The following is a 24,376-nucleotide window of genomic DNA, read 5'->3' on the forward strand; positions in this document are numbered from 1 at the left end:
TGGGGCAGTGTCTAACATGACTGAGAGACTGAACTGAACTGAACTGAGTTTCAGGTGTACAGCAAAGTGATTGAGTTACACATATACACATATCTCTGGTGGCTCAGATGGTAAAGAATGTGCCTGCAATGTGGGAGACCTCGGTTTGATTCCTGGGTCAGGAAGATCCCCTGGAGAAGGGAAGGGCTTACTCACTCCAGTATTCTTGCCTGGAGAATTCCATGGACAGAGGAGCCTAGTGGGCTACAGTCCATGGGGTCGCAAAGAGTTGGACACGACTGAGTGAATGAACTGAACTGAAACTCTTACTCCAGGGACCGCTGCTGCCTCCGCGCGCACTCCCGGCGTCCCCTCCCACGGGTGGCCCTGGGGCCCCAAGGCTGTTGCCCGCTCTCCTCTCTCTTCTCTCCGGATCTTTGGCTGGAGCTTCGCCCTTCTTGGTAGCTCAGCTGGTGAAGAATCCGCCTGCAATGCACGAGACCCCGGTTCGATTGCTGGGTCAGAAGAGCCGTTGGAGAAGGGATAGGTTACCCACTCCAGTATTCATGGGTTTCCCTGGTGGCTTAGCTGGTAAAGAATCCTTGGGAGTCCTGGGTTCGATCCCTGGGAAGGGAAAATCCCCTGGGGAAGGGAACGGCTGCCCACTCCAGTATTCTGGCCTGGAGAATCCCATGGACAGGGGAGCCTGGAGGGGTCCATGGGGGTCACAAAGAGTCGGACAGGACTGAGTGACTAACACTAACTAACTCGTCCTCTAAACTGAGTCTTCCAGTCGCGGCAGACCCTCCAGGCACAAGCGACAGCCCAGGTCTTGCCATCATCCTGCACCTCTGCTGGTACCGGGGAACTCGCGGACTGGGGACGGTGACATCGATTTTTTAAATAAAGTTTTCGCCATCAAAAAGGGGCGGGGTGGCCGGGGGTTGGCCAATGCACGGAGGGGCTGAAACAGGAAGACGCCAGGGCCCGAGGGTGATTGGTTACCTCAGAAGCCTGTCTGGCTGGTACCACAGTTATTGAGGTGGGGGGGTTTGGGGAATACGGGAGGGTGGCGGCTTGTTCTTGAGAACTTTCAGAAGACACATATAACTATATTTTGCTTCTGAGGCTTTCTGCGTCTATAAGGGAGGGGCGGAAACCGGGACGCAGGAAAAGGGGACCTACTTGCCCGACCATTCCCCCATTTCTGACTCCCGCGCAGTACGCCCACCCTCCCCGGGCAGTCGCCGGCGAAGCCCGACGGCCCTGCGCGCGCGCGCTCTCGTGTGTTCTCGCGTGGCGCGGCGCTCTGCTCCCGCAGCCAATCAGGCCGCGAGGTCGCCGCGGTCGCCGGGGTGAGCGCGCACGCCCTAGGGAGGCGTGGGGGTGGGGGCCGCACGGTGAATGGGAGCGCGCGCGGGGGCGGGCGCGGCGGCGTGAGCCGCATGAATGAGAGAAACGCGCCCCGCGCGAGACGCAACGCGCGCGCCCGGCGCCTGGAGCCAATGGGAGCGCGGAGAGGGCGGGCGACCCGGCCCTGAGGGCAACGGCCGCGCGCCGGCTGGAAGGCGAGCGTCGCCGGGCGGGCGCGCGCGTCGCGGGGCGGGCGCGGAGCGTGCGGGGGCCGCGCGCTGCCTCTCAGAGGCCGGACGGCACTGCCGGGAGGCGGCGGCGGCGGCGACGCGGACCTGGCCGCGGGTGAGTGCCGGGGCCGCTGGCCTCTGCGGAAGCGGAAGTGCGGGGTCCGGGGGTGGGAGGGGAGCATGACCTCTAGGGAAGGGGGACCGAGGAGGGGAGGCGGTGGGAGTCCCCGCTCCGTGTCCGGGCCGGGTCCTCCGGCCGCGGCCGGACCCTCGGGCCCCGGAGAAGAGCGACCGGCAGAGGCCGGGGCTTCCCTCAGGGCCGGGTCGTGAGGGGACCCGGGCCCCTGCGGCCGCCGACCCGGTCCTCCTTGTGGGCCGATCCTGCCCCGGACGGCGACCCTCGGCGTCCCGGCCCCGGGGTGGGGACTGGGCTCCGCTCTCTCCCTGCGGCTCGAGTCCCTCTCCCCGCTCTACCGACCCTTGTTGTGGTCCAAGCCTCATCCTGTTACCTGTCCCCTCGCATCCGCCCGCTTCCATCCCTACCCCCACCAGCCTGGAGCTCCCTGCTCCCAGTACTTTGTACTTTTCACAAGTGGGAGCTCCACTGCGCTGGCCATTATTTTGCCTATAGGAATCCTGTGGGGCAGGAAGGTTGAAAGTGTTTACCGACCTGGCCAAATGGAGACGTCGAAATGAGAAGTAAAAGTTCTGGAAGGAGGTTTGGGATCAGATATATGTTATCCTCTAGACAGCGTCTCTGCCTTGGCGTTTTCGCTTCTTGGGTATTGCCATCTTGTCTAGGTTGACCTTATATTCGCCTCCCCTATTATTTTTTAATCCCGGGATCCCTTTGTACAATATTAAATCTCTTCAGAGTAGTCAGTATCACCTAGTCGTTAAAACCCACCTAATACAAGATTAGTATGGCCAGGTACCTTGCTACCTCGGTTTATAAAGATCACACCCATATTAAACCCCTCTTTGGCTGTTCAGCGGGTATCTTGACGTGTGGATTATTCCAGACGTACTGATAACTTTGTATTCGGATTTGCAGTATTATACTGTTACACCACTTTATCTTAACAAACAGGACTTGTGCCCTCAGTCTTGCTGTCCTGTCCATTCACCCCTTTAAGGAGGTACTTGTGTTAAAACTTCGCTAAAGCCTTGAAACAGCACAGTATACGTGGTCGCCTTCCGTAGAGTACTCTGCCTGGCGGTGTCACACACGTGCCTGTCCACCTTGGTCATACTAGTGTGGGTCCAGACTGCTGGTTCTGCTGAACCACACTCACGCTGCAGTCTCATCTCGGTTACTCACAGAACATCCTTCTGCTCTGACCTGGTGTGTCTTTAGTAGACCCAGTGTCTCCTTAGGTTTTGTCTTGTCACTTCTAATATATATCCTCTAAATATCTTAGGCTGATCACTTTTGTTTCCCAGTACTGTCCTCCCCAAATGGCCTGGCCTTTTATGACTCTGAATTACTTTGGCAATACTAGCCCACGTGACTTTTTTCCTGTCAGAAAAATATAATCTGAAATAACATATGGTATCTAAATGATATCCTACCCTAGATAAAATATAAGCAGTGCAATTTTCTATCTTCTCCAATCTTTGAGGCTTTGAGGGAAAAGTTTAATAGTACTGTGTGCAAACTAAGAATTTGCTCCTTGCTGTTAACAAAGTTACTGAGGCCTAAATTCAGAAAGTTTGGCTTTGATTCCTGTAGGAATCATTCTATTCTAATAATGCTGTGTGGCCCTCTAAAACAACATTTTATGTGTGTGAGTGAGAAAGCGCATGAGAGCATCTTGAAGGAAGATTTGTCTCCTATGCCATAGAAAGGAGGAAGTGATGGATTCCAGGGTACATTCATATTTCACTATTCAAAACTTCTGATATTTTCATCTCTGTCTTTGGTATTAGGGAGATACCACACCTCTTGGATGGGGGAAAAAAAAAAACAAACCTTAAGTAAAATGTTTGGTCTGCAGATTCCAAGTTGTCTTCAGCAGACAGGTGGTGTAGTAGATGAGAAAGGTAGGAAAGGTTTGCTTTGGCAGAGGGGGGCCTGTGAACTGTGAGTTCTGAACCTGACTGCTTAGTAGACGGCTTCAGGCATTCTCTAACCTTCAGTTTTATGGAGTGGGATAAGGAACTGTGTCATCAGATAATGTGAGTTAAGTGCTTTGACATCACTAGATGAAAAGCATCCCATACAATGCAAAGTGTTATTTTGCTACTACCATCAACAGAAATAATTGCTATTCTTAATCATATCAGGGAAGGTGGGGTCCCTTGACTTCCTATTAGGCCAGTATAGGAGCAGAAAACTGTTGACTTGGGAAGAGAAAGACCAGCTCCTCTGGTTGCCTCAGTTTCTCCTAGAGGGCATCTCACCTTACAGTGCAGGGACATTTCTCATCCAGGTCCTTTCGTGAGTTATTTCAGAAGACCAGAAATTCAGCTTTTGCCTCTCTTAAGGTTGTGACTAAAATCATAGAAGGATAAGAGCGAGAGAGACATAGAAAGGAAATGAGCCTGACTGTCCTAATTTTGTCCTACTTTTTTCATTGTAGCAATAAATATTCTCTTTGTTCAAAGGGAAGTCTCTTTTCTAGGACCGCCCTTCTCTGCTGCGCTGTTGTTTGTTTTCCGATTTTGATATTCTTGGTATTTGTTACTGCCATTGGTGTCAGGTGGGACGGGCCCCCTCTGTGCCGAGAGCTAGTTCTCTGATGCTCTTAGGCCAGGTGAAGCCATGGTTTTCTTTCTTCAAAATGAAGAGCGCTTAGAAGAGGGAAGAATTCGAGCCCACTGTCCTCCCAGTTCGGAGTCCTTCCCACATACACATAGTGAAGTAGAAAATCATCTTCTTTCAGAGGGCACATTTTAATAGGATACCTTATGGGGTTTTAGCCTCAGTATTCCTAAGAAATGCCGTGAAAACATTTCTCTGATCAAGGTATTTGTTTTTCTCCAGGTGAGGCACCATAACCTAGTTGAACTCTGTATCCAGAAAGCCCAAGATTAAAGAAGATCAGAGACACTGACTAACCTGGAAACAGGGACCTCTTGGGAATTTTGCTTTCATCCACAGTGACCTTCCAAACATATCATCAAGTGGAATTGATTTTCTTCATTTTATTTTGCTTATTGGGAAGAACATGGCTTCGGGAATTTTGTGTTTCCCTTCAGTTTTGCATGAACTCTGCAGGAAACGGAGCCCTTGAAGGGTTTGGGAGTAACGAGAAGAGACTGAAGACGGACAGGCTTGCGCCCGTGCACACCCTCGGCTCTGTTTTCCCTCCCCCCTTCAAAGAAAAGGATTTACAACTCAACCTTGTAACAGCTGCTGCCCAGCTTTAGCCATCAAGAGAAAGTAAATAAAATTAAACCACGACTGCCACTGCCAGACGACAAGCCCTGAAGTCAAGGTGTGGGAGTGGTGGCGTGGAGAAAACCGCCTGAGAGGGACAAGGACTGCAGTGACGACAGTTCTCTTTAAAGCTGGAAGGGGCCCCAGGTCCCTTCTTGGATTGAAGTAGAAACACAGGGCACCTCTCTCGGGGGCCGCTCACCCTCCGGTGGGAGTGAGGTGGTCCTGGTGTCTCCTCGGAAGACTTTTCCTCGCGAGAGGTGTTCCGTCTCCCCCGCCTCCTCCCCTCCTTCCCTGCGGAGGACCTGCCTCCCTCCATGCGCTGTTGCCCGGCCTGCCCAGCCGCCCGTGCTCTCTACCTGCGGCCCTCTGCATGTGTGCGGCCTCCTGTGTGTCTCCGGGTCTCAAGCTGTACCGCTTGTGTTTCTTAATCGCTCCTCCCGCCTTGCTCTGGGGAGCTGGTTCTTCGTCATCTGGAGTCACCTTTCCCCCTCCCATGTGCTTTCCCTCCTTGGAGATCTCTTGACCTTTGCTTTGATTTGGGAGGGGGAAGGGTGGTGGTTCCAAGCTTTCTGTGTCCCTGGTTTCCTCGGTCCTCCGCTCTCTGTGGCCTCCCCTTGTCCCGTGTTCTGGTCTGTTCTGCCGCTGTGTGGGCCTGTGCTATGCGGCAGGGCAGATCTCCCAGCAGAGCTCCAACATGCCCGCAGAGTCTGCAAAGAGGTTCAAACCCAGCAAGTATGTTCCCGTCTCGGCAGCTGCCATCTTCTTAGTGGGAGCCACAACGCTCTTCTTTGCCTTTACGTGAGTTTCCTCCCAGCAGTGGTGTGGGATGGGGAGGGGAGGGGGTATGTTTCCTCTTGAGTTGGGCTCCTTACTCGCAACGCTGAGTGACTGGGAGTGTTTGAGGTCTAACACAGGTAAAGGGAAACCCAGAGGTGTGGTGAGAAGCGTTAAGGCTCTCTGCTTGGTCCTCTGCCTTCCCCGCCTCCCTTCCTCTGGAGTCACAGATGTCTTCCTCTTTTCCTACCCATTTTCATCATTAGACGATTCTGAACTAGAAAGGAGGTGGGAGGGAGTCACCAGAGAGGATGAAGCAGCCTCAGCAGTCAGTTCTGTGAGAGAACTGGACTCGACGGAAGGTTCGTCAAGTAGTCGTGGCTTTTCCCCAGGTTCACTGAAGCTCAGATCTGCGATTGTGGGGACTCAGAGTCCTGGATAATCTCAGACTTGATTTAGAAGGTCTGCAGTTGAGACGGTTTTGGCCTTTAGTGTTGCTCAGATGGTTTCCGTTGTGGTGTGGGTGTGGTTTTAACTGTGCTGTGTGACATGCAAGATGTTTCCCTGGCCAGGGATCGAACCCAGGCCCCATGGTACAGGCACTGAATCCTCGGCCCTCGGCCCCCGGGGAAGCCCTGGTTTTCTTAGGGTCGAAGCTGGAGAAGTGAAGGCCACTGGGAAAGAGCAGGTCAAGAAGAGAGTCCTAGAAGGCTTCCTTTACTTCGGCTCCTGCTGAAGGGGATGGCAGGCATTTCTCCCATTCCATGGTCCTTTTAGGAAAAGCAGTTGGCGTTGAAAGACTTCCCACTTAGGATATTCAGCCTTTGTTCATCTGCTTGTTACTGGAGGGGATCTGAGTGATTTGTCTTCATTCTTTTCCCTGTTACTTCAGCTGCCGACTACCTGGCAAGCGTATTTGCTGTTACCTGTTTATAATTTAACATACACCAGGCTTCTGAGCCTTAAACTGTTGAGTCATTGAGTTAGTGTTCTAGTTGTAGCTCTTGAAACAATCAGAGCATGCTAGATTTTCTGGGGTGTTGACTCTGCCGTGATTCAGGCTCAAACCTAATTGTGGGGTGCCGGTTAGAGCCAGTGTGAGGTGGCTGGCAAGAAGAAGATGAATTGTAGTGATCGGGAATAAAAGCAGTTTGGACCCATTGAAGGATGACTGAAGCGGGCAGTTACTGTTATGGGGAGAAAGTAGAACAGAAATTAAGTCTGTGATAGGAGTGAAGGAACCACCTCCCTCCAAATAGAGCTTCTGATGCCAAAAGGAATTCTCAAAACTGGGTTGTTTGGCCAAAAGAGTAATAATGCAGAAGTAAACTAAATGCAGTGTTTTTCTATTTGGTTTTTAAACAAGGGAAGGATGAACCTGTTATCTAAGGTATGAGCATCATCCAGCTTCCCACCTCACCCTTGGCAGAGCAGACAGGTCACAGATTCTTTGGGCCTGGCGCTTCGGCCTGAGCACACCTGTGGAGTCCCTCGGGTTCAACCCCGCCTTCCAAAAAGGAGGGCTGAGTCTTCGGTGTCAGGCTTGTTTGGTTTCTGCTGTCACGGCCACTGCGTGGAGTCGGTGTTTTTACCGAGGGTGTTTACACGAGATCTCAGTGTCTTTGCTGCAGCTGTGGTGCTGCTAGGAGGGGCAGGTTCAAGACTAATCTGACACCCTTCCACCCACCTGATGGGAGAGGGAGTCGTTTCCTTTAAGAGGCAAAGCCTTTGGGAAGCGAAGAGATTGGGGACTGGCTCTGTGGTTTCTCTTTCAACCCATCCATTCCTGAGTTGGGGCAAGCAGAATCTTCGGTCTTAATTTGCTCCTCTGGAGCCATTGAAGTGTTTGGCTGGTTCTACCAGTTTTGCCACAAAGAGTTGTCCTGACATAGGCATTTTCTCAACTGATAGTTGAAGCTGTTTAACCTACTTTCCTGTTGCCTGGTGCCAGAAAAGTCAGGGGCCCTCCTTACTCCCTGCGCTCTCAGCTCCAGGAGAAAGGGTTTTGGAGGACAGGCTTGACTCTTACTTGCATTGTTGCCTCTAACCCTAAGTGAGAAGCACGTTAAGACTTCACTCGAGTTCCGCCAGCAGTCTCCTCAGGACGCGGGTCTGGCTGGCCTTTGCGCTCCGGGTTCGCCCCTGCCTGCCTCATGGGGACGTGATGGACACCCTGTCTGTCTCAGGGCCCTGGTGCTCATGGCTTCTGCAGTGCTCTTCTCCTCCTCTGCATCTGACCGTCGCAGCGCCTGCGCACGCGGGTGCCTGGCTCGAGGTAGCACTCTTCTCCCAAACTGCCCCAGCCCTTCTGAGGTTCAGTGCTCCATTTAAAACATACACACCTGAAAAAGACTGCTTTCAGATAGGCTGGAGGAAGGCCCTTCTGGAACCAGCTCCTGCTGGGCCTCGAGTTGGCCCCTGCCACCACCCTACTCCCCCACCCGGCTGCCGCTGGCTGTTCTCACATCAGGGCAGGCCCCAGGTGAGAGCTCCTCTGGGGCCTACAGGCCTGGGAGGAGGAGGAGGAGCCCTCTTGATTGGCAGGTGTAGTTTGTGGAGAACTAGGCACAGTTCACCCTCCGTGTTTCTTTGTCAAGCAGGGAAAGCGTTGAGCAGAAATTAGCAGTTGGGTGTGGTCAGCAAGACGTGATGTTCTGCTCCAGAGGAGCTCGCCTGGAACTGCTGAGGTCTCCCCCGTGACCTCTCATTTACAGCCTTTGTCCAGCACTGAAACCAAGCAGGAGCTATCGGGGACCCTGTGGTTCTTTACTCTTGCCACTGTTTGGGAAGTCGGGGGCCTGCTAAAGGAACCTCCCGGTCCCGGTTAGGTAATAGACCCTGCATTTAAGGTCACCGGCCTGGACCCCACCTGGCTTTGCTGAGTCTCCTTTTGTGATGGGCAGCGGGCAATTCCAGGGGAGAGGAATAAGCCCTGTTTGGGGAAGCTGGTTCTGGTAAAGTTGGTTAGCTGCTGCGGGCCTCTGTCTTCTCTGTATAATGAGGAAGTTGACCTAGAGAATTTATTTAAGCAATATGCCCTTTTTTTTTTTTCCCCACTGAGCTCTTCTGTGGAACCCAGTATATAAAGTGTAAGGGTAGGACTGCTCTGGTTCAAGAGAGGCTGGCACATAGAGCCCCAGACCCTGGGTATCTCCTCTTTGCCTTCCTGGGGACCCCGAGACCTCCTTAGGGCTCCTAGCAATACCATTAGAAATAAGTCCCTGAATCGCATCCTCTAAAGCCTCCTTGAGCTGTGGTGGGATGTCAGCCAGTGTCCGAGGTGTCTGTTTCTAAAACCGGTGGGGCGGGCATGGGGGTGAAGTCTGGGCCGCGAGTCATCCCCTGCAGGAAGGGAAGTCAGGGTTGTCCAGAAACCCGTGCTGGTCCTACCAAGGCCCTAGCCGTGGACGAGCTTCCGCCTTTCCCGGCTCTGCGTCTCGCCCCTCCAGCGTCTCACCGGCTGAGCTGGGCAAGCTTGGTGACTCCCTCTGGGTTTCTTTCTCATGACTGCAGAGGTGCTGGCACCTGATTTGAGTGGGAGCAGCCTCGTGATGTAGGGCATTAATTGAGCAGTGGTGGTTCTTTTCCTTCCCACGTTGTTTTCTCATCCAGGAATACATGCCCAAGTCCTGCATCTTGTACTCGGCTGCTTGACAGTCTGGAGAAGACAGGACAAATCCAGTGTTTCCTGAGAAATTTACCCACCTAGAAGGGAAGGGATTGTTTTCCGTGGAATCTTGAGGATCCCCCGGGCAAGAAGTGGGATGTTATTTCTAGGCTTGCCTCATCACCAAGGAACACTCCGCATACGCTCGGAGTAGGTGCTAGGCATGGCAGGAATGCATAGACCTGTGCTTTAGGAGCAAATACCTCTGTTGTGTTCTTGAATCTGATATCCAGACCGAGGAAGTGCAGTTAGGGAGGGAGGTGGGGCTGGAATGATAATTGATGATGATGGAGATGGTTAATAATGTGTTTTGTTTGCTGCTTCTATCTTGTGAATCCTCATACTAAGCCAGCTAGTTTAAAAGGAATTGGAAGCTCTTCTCAGACATTGTCTCTTTCATTCTCATAACTGTATGATGTAGCTGACGTAACAAGCTTGCAGAGTTTCCTGTAAACTACCTAAGGCTACAATAGCAAAGCATTGATGAAGACAGGATTGAAATCCAAAGCTTCTTGACCCCACTTTAGTTTTCTCACCAGGAATTTAATTATATATATATATGGAAGAGGTAGGGCTGGGGGACAGATTTTCAGTACTGTGAGTATTGAAACCCATCCTCCCAATTTTGGAGAAGGCAATGGCAACCCACTCCAGTGTTCTTGCCTGGAGAATTCCCAGGGACAGGGGAGCCTGGTGGGCTGCTGTCTGTGGGGTCGCACAGAGTCGGACATGACTGAAGTGACTTAGCAGCAGCAGCAGCTCCAATTTTATTTGGCCTTGGAAACAGGAGTGCTGGAGCGGCGGGCAGAAGAACCTGTTCTCCCTGGGGTGGTGTAGGTCTGGGAGTCTCACCCGTGAGTCAGCCAGCCTTCTGAGTGACGCCACTCCCTGCGCTCGGAGCTCTGTGATTACCGCCTTCGGCGGAGGACGAGCCCCAACAGCTCCTCAGCTCAGGTCTCACCTCCTCCCATCAAAGGCAGCAGATTGAGACAGGCCACTTGAGGGGGTCACCTAGGAATCTGGCAAAGTACTGTAGCAATGGCAAGCCCCTCCTGGAGCCAGGCAGGATGTGGGATATGGCAGGAGCAGGCCCTGCTCGCAAGGCCTCTCCTTGGTGGGAGGTACCTGACTTGGAGTGCTCAGGTTGGAAGCAGTAGTCTTTGATTTGAATCTAGGAGCAAGGCTCGCCCATGCCGTGGAGCTATTTGCATCCTTTCTAGATACTTGCCACAGTGGGGATCGGCTTTATTTTGGAACTTTTGTTTTTTATTTTGGAACAGAGATGGGAACTTGATTCTAGGGTCATACACTTCAGCTGGGAGGGGTTGATATCCAGAAGGTTGTAAGGGGCGAAGTTCATTATCCAGGGGCTGGTGGTTGGCAGGATGTCCTAGGAATGGAGCGATTTGCTTTGTTTGGAAATGCAGAAACTGAGGAAAGAATGGGCTCAGAAAGACTGACCTCTGTCAGGGGCCGGCGTGTCCCTGTCCACTGTAGTTTCACTCAGAGACGGAAGGACCCTTACTGTTTCCGAAGCTCCAGAGGCCACAGTAGCCAGTTCTAGGAATGAGACTTTTAAATCACAGAGACCTCAGTGTTCTAAGGATTTAATTCCTTTTCCCCTTCTAATTATCTTCCCAGGCTGTAGGAGTCAAGTGAGTCACCCTTTCTCCTCTTCCCTGGGTGGAAATTGAAGTGACAGCTAAGAAGCAGGGAGGGGCTCTGACCTGGATGACTGGTTTTCAGTTTCTCTCCCTCCCTCAGAGGAGCCTAGGAGGTCGTGCTTTGGGTGGGGCTATGTGAAGACTCTGCCTTCTTGCTTGTGTTCCACCCCAAACCCTGCCAAGGTGTGGGGTCAACTTTTTTGAATCAGCCTCCAGAGGAAGAGGCTTCCTAGGAGACTTTGGCAGAATAAAACTAGAGCCGTTACTGGAGGTCTGTTTTTCCTTGAAATCACTGCCCTGGCTCTAGCTTCATGGTTTTGTCTCCCAAGTAGGTACTGGCCCATCAAGAGAGGCAGAGTTAACTCGTAGTTACTACCTAAGACACCCTGGCACATCGTGAATGTTTGCTTCAGTCTTTTTTAATGATTGGCTAAATGGAGTTTGAGTCAATGGTGGTGGTGGAGGCTTGGGAGGGGCTCTGTGACAGTAAATGGAGTTTGAGTAAATGGTGGTGGTGGAGGCTTGCGAGGGGCTCTGTGACCGCCAGTGTGGCCTCTTATTGTTAGCTTGCTGTCATGTTGTGTTGTTGCTCAGTCGCATCTGAGTCTTTTGCAGCCTCGTGGGCTGTAGCTCGCCAGGCCCCTCTGTCCACGGGATTCCCCAGGCAGGCATCCTGGAATGGTTTGCCATGTCGTCCTTCAGGGGATGTTGCCAGCCAGGGATGGAACCCACGTCTCTCGCGTCTGCGGCGGACTCTGTACTGCCGAGCCACCAGGGAAGCCCTGTCGTTGGTTTATTCCTCACCGAGGAGCTCCGTTCGTTTGAACGTCCTGAATCACCACTCAGGGCTGTGCTTGTTGTTCGGATGGAGACAGATCCGCTCTCCGCAGAATCCAGGCCTGCCGTGGATTAAGTCTCCGGAGTCATTTGCTGTCTTGTCCTGCTGGCGCCTCTTCCTTTCCTTCAGCGAACTCTTCCTCTCCTTCCGGCTGCTCTGGGTGAAGGGGGACAGGGACAGATGCTGGCCTAATTCTGGAGATTAAGTTCCCAGCCACAGAGCAGATTAGGGTGTTCAGCCACTGTCTTGTAGTGGGAAGTTCTTCTGAGCTGAGCCGGGAGAGAGGGCGTTTGATACCAGGGACCCCGCAGGCAGCTCATCAGCTGTCCTGACACTTGCAGGAACCACCCTTGGGGAAGGGTGAGCGGGCTGCATTCCGGAGGCTTCTGTCCTGACGGAAGCTGAGCGCCCAGCTCACTCTTGGTGTCAAGGAGAAGTTCCCTAAAGCCTTCTCGTGGTTTGAACTTGGAGTACTCGATGCATGTGGCCTGCTTCTTTTCCTTGCAGGATTTAGGGCCACTTTGGTCTGATACCTTCTCTCTCTCTCTCTTTTCTCCTCCACTCTTCTGCTTCATTTGTTGATCTCAGGGTCTTGGTATCCTTCCTTATCTATGGGTGGTTTCCTTTTGTTTACCCTGAGAACTAGCCTCTAGTTGAATAAAATTCTCTGAAGTATCTGATACATATTTGTATCTATAATGGATCTGAAGAAACTTTAAGCAGTGGCGAGTGATTTGGAGCCAGCGAGGCAGGTGGTGGTCCCTGCTCTGGGCCAGTGTGCGGGTCAGTGGGGCATGGCTGGGGGCCAGGGGCCTCGGGGTGTCCCAGAGCAGGACTGCAGCTGGTGTCGGTTACATTCTTAGTCCCTGCTCCTGGGCCTGGTTAAGAGGAGGTCAGGACAGAGGCCATGACACGTGGGCGATCCACAGGTTAGGAATGAATTTGAAGAACACAGACTTCAGTGCAAGGGCTTATGAGTCTTGTACCTTGATCTAAAATGAGCATTTCCCTGGGAAACTAGACCCACTTGTTGGGGAGGATGAAGATAATTTGAGACAGCGAAGGTGAGCCACACGAGATGTGTATATAGGTGTGGGGCGCACACACCTATGTTTTTTTATACAGCCGCTGTCCTGAGTGTCGAGGCAGCCCCTCATTCTGTTTATTATCTGTGCAGCTGTCCAGGGCTGAGCCTGTCCGTGTCGCCTGCAGTGCCCGTCTACAATGCAGTGGTGTTTCTCTTTGTGCTGGCCAATTTCAGCATGGCCACCTTCATGGACCCAGGGGTCTTCCCTCGAGGTAAGATCTCCCTCTTCTCTCTCGGAACTGCCTTTGAGAAAAATGAGTTTTGGCGTACACGATTGGTCTGGGGCCTTCGGGGTCTTGCGTTTTGGGATACTCCTGTAGTTTAATGGTGAAAAGCATGTCAAGGTTTTATAACTTCTAGGCCTGTGATCCACTTTGGGTCAACTCTGGTTTTCAGTTACTCATTCAGCAGAAGTTTATTTCAGGCGTATGGGTTGGGCATTATTGCTAGCTTTGATAATATCTAAGATAAATCAGAGAGTAACACTGTGATACAACCTGTAACGGAAGCATGAACAAGGTTCTGTGGGACCTTGGAAAGGGTGCACTTATCCTGCCCAGGTAAACTGGGGAAATGCTGTTGGAGGTGGGGAGAGAAGATCTTACCACGTGGAGGATGGGAGGGAAGGGCACTTAGGCAGAGGAAGCAGCGTGTGACTGAACTGTGACCGGGAAACACAGAATGTGGTGGGTGGAAGACAGTGCAGGGTCAGGCCAGGGGGCAGAGGCAAAGCAGAGCCCAGGGCGGGAGACGGTCGCACGGGTGGCAGTTCTTCTTTGGACAGCAAGAGGTCTTGAACAAGAGGAGTCGTGGGATCGGGTTTCCTTTCACAGAAGTAATTCTTAAGAACAAGTAGATACCTTTTGGGAGGCTACTGCAATAATGCAAACCAGATGAACTTGAATTCAAAGCTGGATTTACAGATTTAGACCCAGGAGAATTTTTCACGACTAATCACTTATTAGGTGAGAGTGAGAGGGTAAAGGAATTGTCTAGGGTGGTTCCACCGTTCCTAACTTGAAAGATAGGTTGGATGCTGGTTTTCATGAACTCAGATCCAAGTTACAGGAACGTTGAGCAGTTTTGGAGGGAAGACAGAGCATCTTAGACACGTTGGGATACTTAATGGATCGTTCTGGCTTCCCTCATAGCTCAGTTGGTAAAGAATCCACCTGCAATGCAGGAGACCCCAGTTTAATTGCTAGGTCGGGAAGATCCCCTGGAGAAGGGACAGGCTACCCGCTCCAGTATTCTGGCCTGGAGAATTCCATGGACTATATAGTCCGTGGCATTGCAAAGAGTCAGACACGATTGAGCGACTTTCACTCCATTCCACTTCACTTCAGTGGATCGTCAGGTGCAGTTTACCCGGTCGCATTTGAGGAGTGAGGCTCGTGGCAGAGTCCTCAGTCGCGTAGATCTGTCAGCAGCAGGAGTGAGGCTGTCTAGAGAAAGTAGAATGAGGTTAGGGAGGAGCGCGTGTCAGCCTGACCAGCCTCGATTAATAATGAGCAGAGGAGAAGGAGCCATTGAGGAGAGCTGGGCAAGAAGAGAAGGCAGGGGGGGAAATGCACCAAGTGGGGGCCCAGGGGGCCGACGGCACAGCTGACGGTCGGCGTTACCAGAAGTGAAGTTGAGCGGTGTGGGGACTCCAAGTTGCCCGTTGTTTTGGTAATTAAGAAATTGGTGATCTTAGTAAGAATTGCTTGAGACCCCCCTGTTGTTCAGTAGTTAAGACTCTGCGTGTCTGCTGCAGGGGGCACAGGGTCGGTCCCTGGTTGGGAAACCAGGATTGCAGAGCTTCATGGCGTGGCCGAAAGGACACAGCACACACAGGAGTCTTTACTTTTTGGTCCTGCTGTGCAGCTTAGGGGAGCTTAGTTCCCTGACCAGGGATTGAACCCAAGCCCCAGCAGCGAAAGCACTGAGTCCTGACCACTGAACCACCAGGGAATTCCCAACAAGAATAGTTTTAATTGTGTGTTTATGCATGTGGGAGAGAGACAGTGAAGTTACCGAAACTGCAGTGGTTCGTAAGCCAGGGAATGGAACATGAGGGAGCATCGTCCTCGAGGATTAAGGTTATTCTTTCAGGAAGTTGAGCAGAGAAGGCAGAAGGTGGAGTGTCTTCGGTGAGAGGGAAGGGTCTCGTTTGTTTTGTGATACAGAAGGCATTAGCATGCTGGTAGCATGAGGAGGTGGAGAAGGAAATGGCAGCCCACTCCAGTGTCCTTGCCTGGAGAATCCCAGGGATGGGGGAGCCTGGTGGGCTGCCGTCTGTGGGGTCACACAGAGTCGGACACGACTGAAGTGACTTAGCAGCAGCAGCAGCAGTATGAGGAGGTGGAGCCAGAGAAGAGAGAGAGACTGAAGTTGAGGGAAGTGGGTAATTGAAGAGTGACCGGGAGGAAGAGCGTTTCCCCTCTCCTGGCGGAAGGGTGCTGCTCACAGAGCTGGGCTGTTTCTGGAACAGGAGGCGAGAGTGAGGCCCAGCATGGGTGGGATGAGGTAGGAGGAGTGGCTGCTGGCGGTTTTTGCTGATGGCGTCTAACTTTCTCTCACACTTGCGGTTGCCTCATGAGAGACACTGGGGTTGGGCAGCAGCTGCAGCGTGGGGAGGCGTGTCTAAGACTCACCGCTCACAAAGCCCGTGTCGCCGTGCTCTGCGGCTTCTGTGTCAAAGGCGAGCGTAACAGGAGGTGCTTGGAGATCCTAACGCCAAGGAAGGCTGCTGTACCAAGTGTTTAATGGTCATTTATCAAATATTTACTGATGATTATGGTCATTTGCGATTTTTTTTTTAAGGTCCTTGCTTTCAAATAGCTCTGTCTAGAAGGGAAGATAGGGAAGACATTTACATAGATACATACACTGGTGACTTTTAAGAGTAATCAAAAAACTGTAGAACTGTAAGAAGAGAAAGAGCTCACTTCTGATAGACGACGGTGTGGAAGAATCAGTTATTTCAAAATAAGTAGCGTTTGAATTTTTTCCTTTAAACAAGTAGAACCTTCGTAATGTAGAAAGTATAAAATAGATGGTGAAAGTCGCTCCGTCGTGTCTGACTCCACGGAACTCTCCAGGCCAGAACACTGGAGTGGGGAGCCTTTCCCTTCTCCAGGGGATCCTCCTGACCCAGGGATCGAACCCAGGTCTCCCTCATTGCAGGTGGATTCTTTACCGGCTGAGTCATAAGGGAAGCCCATCAAATAGATAAATGTCACCTGTAATTTCACAGCCCAGGGATAACTACTGTTACATTGTCATATGTTTTCCTTCAGTCAGCATTTTGAAGACTTACACATATAATGTTTATACATACCATACACCTGTAGCACATACATGCGTGTCTATTTTTGTTTTCAAAATGGGATCTTTTAGTTTGTACAGTAATTTACCTTGTCCTTTTTCACTTAGTTACATTGTTAGCATTTCCCTTAGTCAGTAAATTTGAAAACTTTAATAATCACTACACCATCACTTATTTAATTTTTCCTTCCCACAGGTATTTTTTTTTTTAGATTAATAATTTAATGAAAATTGCCTACTGTAGATGAAGGCAAATAATGTTTCAGTTTTGAAGTGGGGTGGTGAGTTTTTTATTGTCACAGTTGATTCACAGTGTTGTATTGCTTTCTGCTGTATGAGTTTCTGATAGCTGAGAATTGAAAGGGCGTTCAGGGAAAGACAGTGTCTGGAACCAAGAACAGTACAGACATGTATGGGGAATCAGGGGAAGGCCTTTGACAAGGGGCTGTGCATGGAGAGAAGGCTCACGCTAGTTCGTTCCTCCCCCGTTTGGATTGCTGTAGTTCAGTCGTGTACTTGTAAATATTGAGCTTTTATGCAGACTCATTATATATGTACTTTGATATGTAAGTCATATATTTCTTTTGAAATATATTCATAATATGTAAACTAAGAATCCCAGCCTATCCATATCGGAGCCGCCTCTGAGTCATCCTCTTAACCGCTTTCCCCAGTGTAAATTACTTCCTCATTTCCGCGGTGGTGTATGTAGAGCTGATCTCGAAGCGTCAAGCTGCCGGTCCCTGGCCTCCCTCTCATTAGACTGCATTCCTTGAAGGCAGTGTCACTGCGTCCCCAGTGCCTAGTACAGTTGCGGCACAGCCGTGTTTTCAGGAACGTTTCCTCTCTACAGCTGAAGAGGATGAAGACAAAGAAGACGACTTCCGGGCGCCCCTTTACAAAACCGTGGAGATCAAGGGCATCCAGGTGCGCATGAAATGGTGCGCCACCTGCCGCTTCTACCGGCCTCCCCGCTGTTCCCACTGCAGCGTCTGCGACAACTGCGTGGAGGTGAGCGCCGGCGGGACGCCCAGGCCATCTGCGGCCTGCCCGAAGAATCGGGGTGGGTCCTGTGGGCTCTGGCCCAGGGCGGCTCCTGGGGCTGTTCTCGCTCTGCCAGAGTGCTGGCAGCCACATATGTGTGAGAGGCGCCCTGTGCGCGGCCTGTTGCGGGCGGTACCCCAGTGGGCAGGCACAGGCTCTCCCACCCCGTCAGAGCTCTGGCCTTCCGTCCCTGGCCCAGCTTCTCGCTTCTTTGTCCTGGCTCCGTGTGCGCTCTGTCTCCCACGCCATCATGCTGCTGCGTTCACCTTTTACAGTAGGTAACTGATGAGAACCCACCATCCAGCACAAGGAGCTCAGTGCCCTGTGGTGACCTCAGCGGGCAGGGGTCCACACAAAGGGGTCCATGGCTACACATGGCTGATGCGCTTGCTGTACAGCAGGAGCTGACAGCACGGTAAAGCGGCTATACTCAGATAAAAATTTAAAAAGAAATGTGCAATTTTCAAGTTAAAAACACACAAAACAAATTATACAATTATATTTCTCTTTCTGTCCTTCTGCATTCCTTGTCTTTTATTTTTAACCCTTTTCCCAGTCCATTTTTACTTGGCTATTAGCAGTTGCCTACTAGATTTTTTTTTCTGAGCCTTTTTTTTTTTTAAAAAAAAGAAAAGAAAAATCTTAATGGATTTGCAAGCCTCTGACATTTGTGCCTGTCAGAGTTCCTTGGTCCCATAGGATAAACTGTGAGAGATGGCCTTGGCCTTTGATCAACCTCTGGAGGGTCTTTGTTACAGATTGATGTGTTAAGTCACTTCAGTCGTCCCAATTCTGTACAGCCCTTTGGACTGTAGCCTCCCAGGCTCCTCTGTCCATGGGATGATCCAGGCAAGAACGCTAGAGTGGATTGCCATTTCCTTCTCCAGGGGGCCTTCCCGGCCCCGGGATGGAACGTGTGTCTCTCAGGCCTGCTGCCTTGGCCGGCGGGTCCTTTACTATTCTCTCCCACCTGGGAAGCCCTACGGAGCGATAGACAAGCTGCAGGGGCCTGTTTTTACATTTTGCAACTAAATGGTGAACGTGACCACACATCGCTCAGAGCAGCGTTTAGTTCTGTCTGCCGTGGCCCCAGCCTGCCTTGTCCACCCGCAGGAGTTCGACCACCACTGCCCCTGGGTGAACAACTGCATCGGCCGCCGGAACTACCGTTACTTCTTCCTCTTCCTCCTCTCCCTGACGGCCCACATCACGGGCGTGTTTGGCTTCGGCCTCCTCTACGTCCTCTACCACATGGAGGAGCTCTCCGGGGTCCGCACGGCCGTCACGTATCCTTTGAGGCCTGTGGGTCGCTGGACTGCTCGGGGCGGGGGTCTGCGGTGGCGGGGGTCCTAGGGACGGCGGCCACAGCAGGGCCCGGGGCGGGCCAGATCATGGGGCTCTGCTCTCCTTGACCGCTGGCTTCAGGATGGCCGTGATGTGTGTAGCTGGCTTGTTCTTCATCCCGGTCGCTGGCCTCACGGGGTTCCATGTGGTGCTGGTGGCCAGGGGACGCACCACCAATGAACAGGTAGGAGGAGACGTGATGGGAGGCCGTGATGGGAAAGCAGGCTTGTGTCTCAGCCCAGGGATTAGCGTATACTTTTTGTGATGAGGTGTCCACGTTCCTCATGTAAGCATGGGAACAAGCCATGTCTTAGTTAATAAGCATTTATAGACTGTGTCCTCGGTACTGGACGCTTTGGGCTCTGAGCCAGTAGAAACGGTGAAGACCTGGGCCGGCCCTCAGGAAGCTTGTAGTTCCTTCCCTGCACGTGGTAGTAGCTAATGGGACTTGCTTACTCGTACGTAGAGATCCCCACTTTCCATAAAGAAACTGATGTTTAGGGTCAGGTAGCTACTGTGAGGGGGACCTAGAAATTGAACTGACGACCCCGACTAGAGTTCCCATTCGCAGTCACCACAAAGATGCGCTTCTTTGTAACATACACGCGGGACTGGATGTTACTCATTCTCATGTCTCCCAGTAGTGGGTGCACAGTAAGTTGTCGCCGATGGTGTGTTGGCTTCTGGAGGTCACGGTGCCCTTGTCTGACTGACCTGGTCCTTTCTCCTCCGTCCAGGTCACGGGTAAGTTCCGGGGAGGCGTGAACCCCTTCACCAATGGCTGCTGTAACAACGTCAGCCGTGTTCTCTGCAGCTCGCCAGCGCCCAGGTACACTTGCCCCGTGCTCCAGTGCTCACCCTCGGTCACACACGTCCGTTGTCTTTGGGTTGGCTCTGGTGTGGGGGTCTGCCTTTTAGGGCAGGTTCTCCTAGAACGGGAAGTGCTGAAGTGCCGACCTTCAGACCCTGTGAGTCTGGTGCGTTCTTTAGATGGTACTCCCTTTGGAGAGGCGAGAATGAGATTTACTCCAGCGTGCCTCGAGCTGGTTGTGTCAGCCCAGAGGCCTGGTCTTGCTGTCGGTCTTGTACTCCATAGAATCAGAGAAATCAGTTCAATTCTGGTCTTTCCCCTGGCCGGCTAGGACTCTTTCTTGTATCTGTAAAAGTGCTTTCCATAGGGTCGGCAGCCAGTAGATATTTTTAAACGACTGAATAAAAGCCCTCTCACTCCTAACACTCAGGTATTTGGGGAGACCAAAGAAAGAGAAGACAATTGTCATCAGACCGCCCTTCCTTCGGCCCGAAGTGTCAGACGGTCAGATAACCGTGAAGATCATGGACAATGGCATCCAGGGGGAGCTGAGGAGGACTAAGGTAGGGGAACGGGGGTAACGCCAGGCACCTCGGGGAGCCGCCTCCACGGCAGAGGTGGAAGCTTGCTTTGTTTAAATCTCTTACCATATTTATCACTTTCTGGTTTGTTTTGGAGTTACTTAAATACGTAACTATTTTTCCCATTGCATTTTAAGTTCATTAACAGAAACTGAGTCCATTCCTCCGCAAGCTTTTCTAGGAGTTAACATAGAGCTTACGGGTGGCAGGAGCTCAACAAGTAGTTGGTGGAAATAATGACAGAATGAAACCCTTGTTGAGGAAAACCTCTCTCTCCAGCACCGTCCCCAGAGTGACTGGTTTCTCCTTTCCTAGTTGAGAAGCACATGATGATGCCCCCCGCCCTCCTTCCCCCCGTTTTGTACTTCGAGTCGCCCTGACCCTCCCTTCTGCCTCATTTCTCCAGTCTAAAGGCAGCCTGGAGGTAACAGAAAGCCAGTCAGCAGATGCAGAACCGCCCCCACCTCCTAAGCCGGACCTGAGCCGTTACACGGGGCTACGGACACACCTCAGTTTGGCCACTAATGAGGGTGAGTGTGGCCGCAGGAGTGAGATCACTCCAGAGATGGCACAGGCAAGGGCTGGGGGAGGCCGCTGCGCTGTGACTGAGAAAACCCAGAAAGCGGTGCTTGAACCACTTCTGCAGACAGCGGGAGAGGGGTCCCACGGAGCTTGGGCCGTGGTGGGGCTGCTGCGTGCGTGTGCCACCAGAGTGCACGCCCAGCTGTGTGTGTGCACTCACTCTGGTTCTGGGCTGGCTGAGTCTGTAGTCTTGGTTTCAGCACGCTCATGTATGTCCCTGGGCCTCTTTTCCTGCAGAGAGCAGCCTCTTGGGCAAGGACAGCCCCCCTACACCCACCATGTACAAGTACCGGCCGGGCTACAGCAGCAGCAGCGCATCAGCCGCCATGCCTCATTCATCCAGCGCCAAGGTACTGAGTGCTCGCGAGGAAGTAGGGCTGGAATGTAGGCCACCCATTCTGGGAAAACAGGGACGGGCGAAGGGGAGGAAGCACCGAAAGGGAGAGAAGAGAAGCAAAGGCGTATTGCTCCTTGTCGGCACTGGTGGTGCTGAGTCTCCTTGCTGCCTGTCCTTCACCCCAGAGGGGCCCCTGTGGCCCCATCCATGAGGCCCTGAGGACAGCCTCAGCTGAGCTCAAAGCCCAGCTCCGCCGCTGCAGACGCTCCTTAACCTGTCTGCGCCTCACTCCCTGCTGTTCCTAATCAGAGATGAGCCTCGGGGGTTAAACATGGGAATGCAGGTGAACTCTAAGCATGTTGCTGGTGCGTGACACACACTGATTTTGACGACTCCTTGGGCTCCGGGGCCTTGCGTCTGGAGGGAAGGGTGGCTAGAGCCAGCTCTGCTTTCTCCCTCAGCTGAGTCGCGGGGACAGCCTGAAGGAGCCGCCCTCCATCGCAGAGAGCAGCCGCCAGCCCAGCTACCGCTCGGAGCCAAGCCTGGAGCCTGAGAGCTTCCGCTCGCCCACCTTGGGCAAAGGCTTCCCCTTTGACCCGCTGTCCAGTGGCTCGCGCTCCTCCAGCCTCAAGTCCGCCCAGGGCACGGGCTTCGAGCTGGGCCCACTGCAGTCCATCCGCTCCGAGGGCACGACCTCCACCTCCTACAAGAGCCTGGCCAACCAGACGCGAAATGGGAGCCTGTCTTACGACAGCCTGCTCACGCCCTCCGACAGCCCCGATTTTGAGTCTGTGCAGGCGGGCCCGGAGCCAGAGCCGCCTCTGGGCTACACGTCTCCCTTCCTGTCGGCCCGGCTGGCCCAGCAGCGGGAGGCCGAGCGGCACCCCCGCCTGGCGCCCGGTGGCCCGGCGCCCCGCGAGCCCTCGCCCGTCCGCTACGACAACCTGTCGCGCCACATCGTGGCCTCCCTGCAGGAACGTGAGAAGCTGCTGCGCCAGTCACCGCCGCCCGGCCGCGAGGAGGAGCCGGGCCTGGGGGACTCGGGCGTCCAGTGCACGCCCGGCTCGGGCCACGCGCCGCGCACCAGCTCCTCCTCTGACGACTCCAAGCGCTCACCCCTGGGCAAGACGCCACTGGCACGCCCAGTGGCCCCCCGGTTCGGCAAGCCGGATGGGCTGAGGGGCCGGGGACTCGCCTCCCCTGAACCAGGCCTGCCTGCCCCCTACCTGGGCCGCTCCGTGTCTTACAGCAGCCAGAAGGCCCCCCCTGGCGTCCCGGAGACAGAGGAAGTGGCCCTGCAGCCGTTACTGACGCCCAAGTAAGTGTCCTCGGCCTGGCTCCAGTACGCTGCCTGCAGGCGGCCTCGGGGTTCCTGAAGCGCGCGGACCCGGCTCGGCCTGCCTGGGGAGAGCCCTGCCTTCCCGTTCCTCTTGCTTCCTCCCTGGGCCTCGCCTCTCGAAAGGCTGAGGAGAGGACATTTCCCTTAGTTTCATCTCCCTAAAAAGCAGTTTGTTTGCTGGAGAGGAAGTGAGCAGTGTGGCTGCTCCTGGGGAGGAGGAATAATTAGGGGAGAGCTTGTCAACGGGGCAATAAAATGAAAGGGGGTGTTTGGGTCAGCGAGGTGTATATAGAGAGCACCGCGTTTTCTCTCAACCTGTTTCAAAGTGCATCCCTTTGCTGTGTCGTGTTGTACGCTGACCCCGCTCTCCTTTACTTCCCAGAGATGAAGTACAGCTCAAGACCGCCTACAGCAAATCCAACGGACAGCCCAAGAGCATAGGCTCAGCCACCCCCGGCCCGGGCCAGCCGCCTCTCAGCAGCCCCACGAGGGGAGGCGTCAAGAAGGTGTCGGGGGTGGGGGGCACCACCTACGAGATCTCGGTGTGAGCCCGGCCCCCTCCTCTGCACCTGCACCAAAGGGCCCCCAGGGCCACCTCCCTCCGCAAGGGCCCCCTCCCCGGCACGGACACGTGTAAACCGCCGATTCCGAGAGGAAGAGGGGCGTTTCATAAGATGCGGGGGCTGGGGGGTCAGAGCGTGGGGGCCCCGAGACTGGGGTGGCGACCCCCCTTCACCTTTCTAGACCCCCCCTCCCCCACCCCCTGGACCAGACTCAGTGGACATTTGTGCAATTGCTCGCCCTGGAGGGAACCAGATCATTTTTAAACCAGAAATAATTTTTTTTATTATTGTTACGGATTCTATTTTTTTCCTCTTCTGCGTTACCAGGTGTGTGTGTACATATATATATATATATATATATTATAAATATCAAAGAAATTATATATCTATCCTGGGATGGGCAGATGAGGGAGCGAGGTGTGTGTGGGGCCCCTTACTCTTCCTGTTCCTCAGACCAGCCGGAAGAGGGGAGACGTCCTGAGGTCTTCCTCTTCCCCACGGCTCCCGCTCTTGGTCCCAGCTCCAGTCCAAGGACATAGCACCCTGTGCTGGTGCTCAGGAGAGACACCCAGGGAGAGGAGAGGCAGGGCAGGGTCTGTCAGAGGAGGAGAGCGCCTCAGCCCCTTGACTGGTGGTGGTGGTGGGGTGGTCAGAAGGGCTTGGAGGAGCTCCAGCAACAATACTGGGGTAGCCCCCCTTCTTGGGGGAGAGGGAGCAGAGCAGGCTTCTTTAGCGGGCCCCTCAAAGCCCTCCTCCCCCGTTCACATGGTTAACGTCATTTTTAAACCCAAGGCCGGGAAAGAAGAATCCAAAAAGCAATATTTCTCATCACATGCCAAAAACGGGATGGAGAGAAGGAGCAGCAGGCCTAGGCCCCTCCAGCTGTCCCTTGGGGGTCCCCCCTGCCCACCTCAGTATGGTGCTGGGTAGAGGGGATACCTGGGTTCTCACCTTCAAAAACAGGGGCGACCCCAGCCTCCAGACAGAGGCCCTTTTATTTTTTATTCTGATTAGCCATTTTAAACCAACAAGGAATAAAAAGAAATCCTGATCTAACCAGCCCCGCCGACTTGCGTTGTTTTGTGCGCTTAAGGCAGGGTGACTGACCTCTGATGGGAAGTTACAAGGACGACCTTGGAAGCGTTTCTGGTCCGGGCCCATCCTTAAGTAGGGCTGTGGTGAAGAGAGCCACTTAAGACAGATCCTGTTTTTATTTCAGTGATTTAATTGGATGTTTCAGAAAAAAAGTCTTGTAACGACCAAAACTTGTAATTTCAGAGTTTAGAGAGCTCTGACTTTTGCCTTCAGTCCCTTAACAGAATCTTCTCTGGATGGTAAAGCTCCTTTGGATGCAGCCAGAGGCGAGCCAGTGGCTGATCGATTGTGAAAGGCAGACCACAGGGACACACGGGCCGTCTCTTCTGTGGAAAGCAGAAGGCTGTGTCCTCATTTAAATAAGGCACCCTTAGACACTCATCTCAAAAAGCCA

The 24,376-nt window shown here is 53.1% G+C and overlaps 2 protein-coding genes and 1 long non-coding RNA gene across 3 annotated transcripts; 1 reads left to right on the forward strand and 2 right to left on the reverse strand.

Annotated features, from left to right (window-relative positions):
* Positions 1-287: 287 nt before the first annotated feature.
* Positions 288-2,345, reverse strand: LOC147358780 (uncharacterized). Its single transcript, XR_015142444.1, has 2 exons — positions 2,233-2,345; positions 288-465 (listed from the first exon to the last, which is right to left on the reverse strand). It is a non-coding gene; the product is annotated as an uncharacterized LOC147358780 (long non-coding RNA).
* Positions 739-1,760, reverse strand: LOC147358781 (uncharacterized). The gene is made up of 2 exons (XM_086341927.1): positions 1,165-1,760; positions 739-833 (listed from the first exon to the last, which is right to left on the reverse strand). The coding sequence occupies exons 1-2, from the start codon at positions 1,742-1,744 to the stop codon at positions 739-741; spliced, it is 675 nt and encodes a 224-aa protein (XP_086198053.1). The 5' UTR covers positions 1,745-1,760.
* Positions 1,539-23,948, forward strand: ZDHHC5 (zDHHC palmitoyltransferase 5). Its single transcript, XM_086341820.1, has 12 exons — positions 1,539-1,677; positions 4,549-5,745; positions 13,068-13,189; positions 17,140-17,297; positions 18,444-18,616; positions 18,756-18,858; positions 19,412-19,503; positions 19,916-20,048; positions 20,473-20,596; positions 20,886-20,998; positions 21,447-22,303; positions 22,707-23,948. The coding sequence occupies exons 2-12, from the start codon at positions 5,642-5,644 to the stop codon at positions 22,870-22,872; spliced, it is 2,145 nt and encodes a 714-aa protein (XP_086197946.1). The 5' UTR covers positions 1,539-1,677; positions 4,549-5,641; the 3' UTR covers positions 22,873-23,948.
* The last annotated feature ends 428 nt before the right edge of the window (positions 23,949-24,376 follow it).

The sequence above is a fragment of the Bos grunniens genome, chromosome 15 (genome assembly GCF_055505025.1).
Source record: "Bos grunniens cultivar Pamir isolate PY7600 chromosome 15, Bosgru_T2T1.0, whole genome shotgun sequence".
Lineage (NCBI taxonomy): Eukaryota > Metazoa > Chordata > Mammalia > Artiodactyla > Bovidae > Bos > Bos grunniens.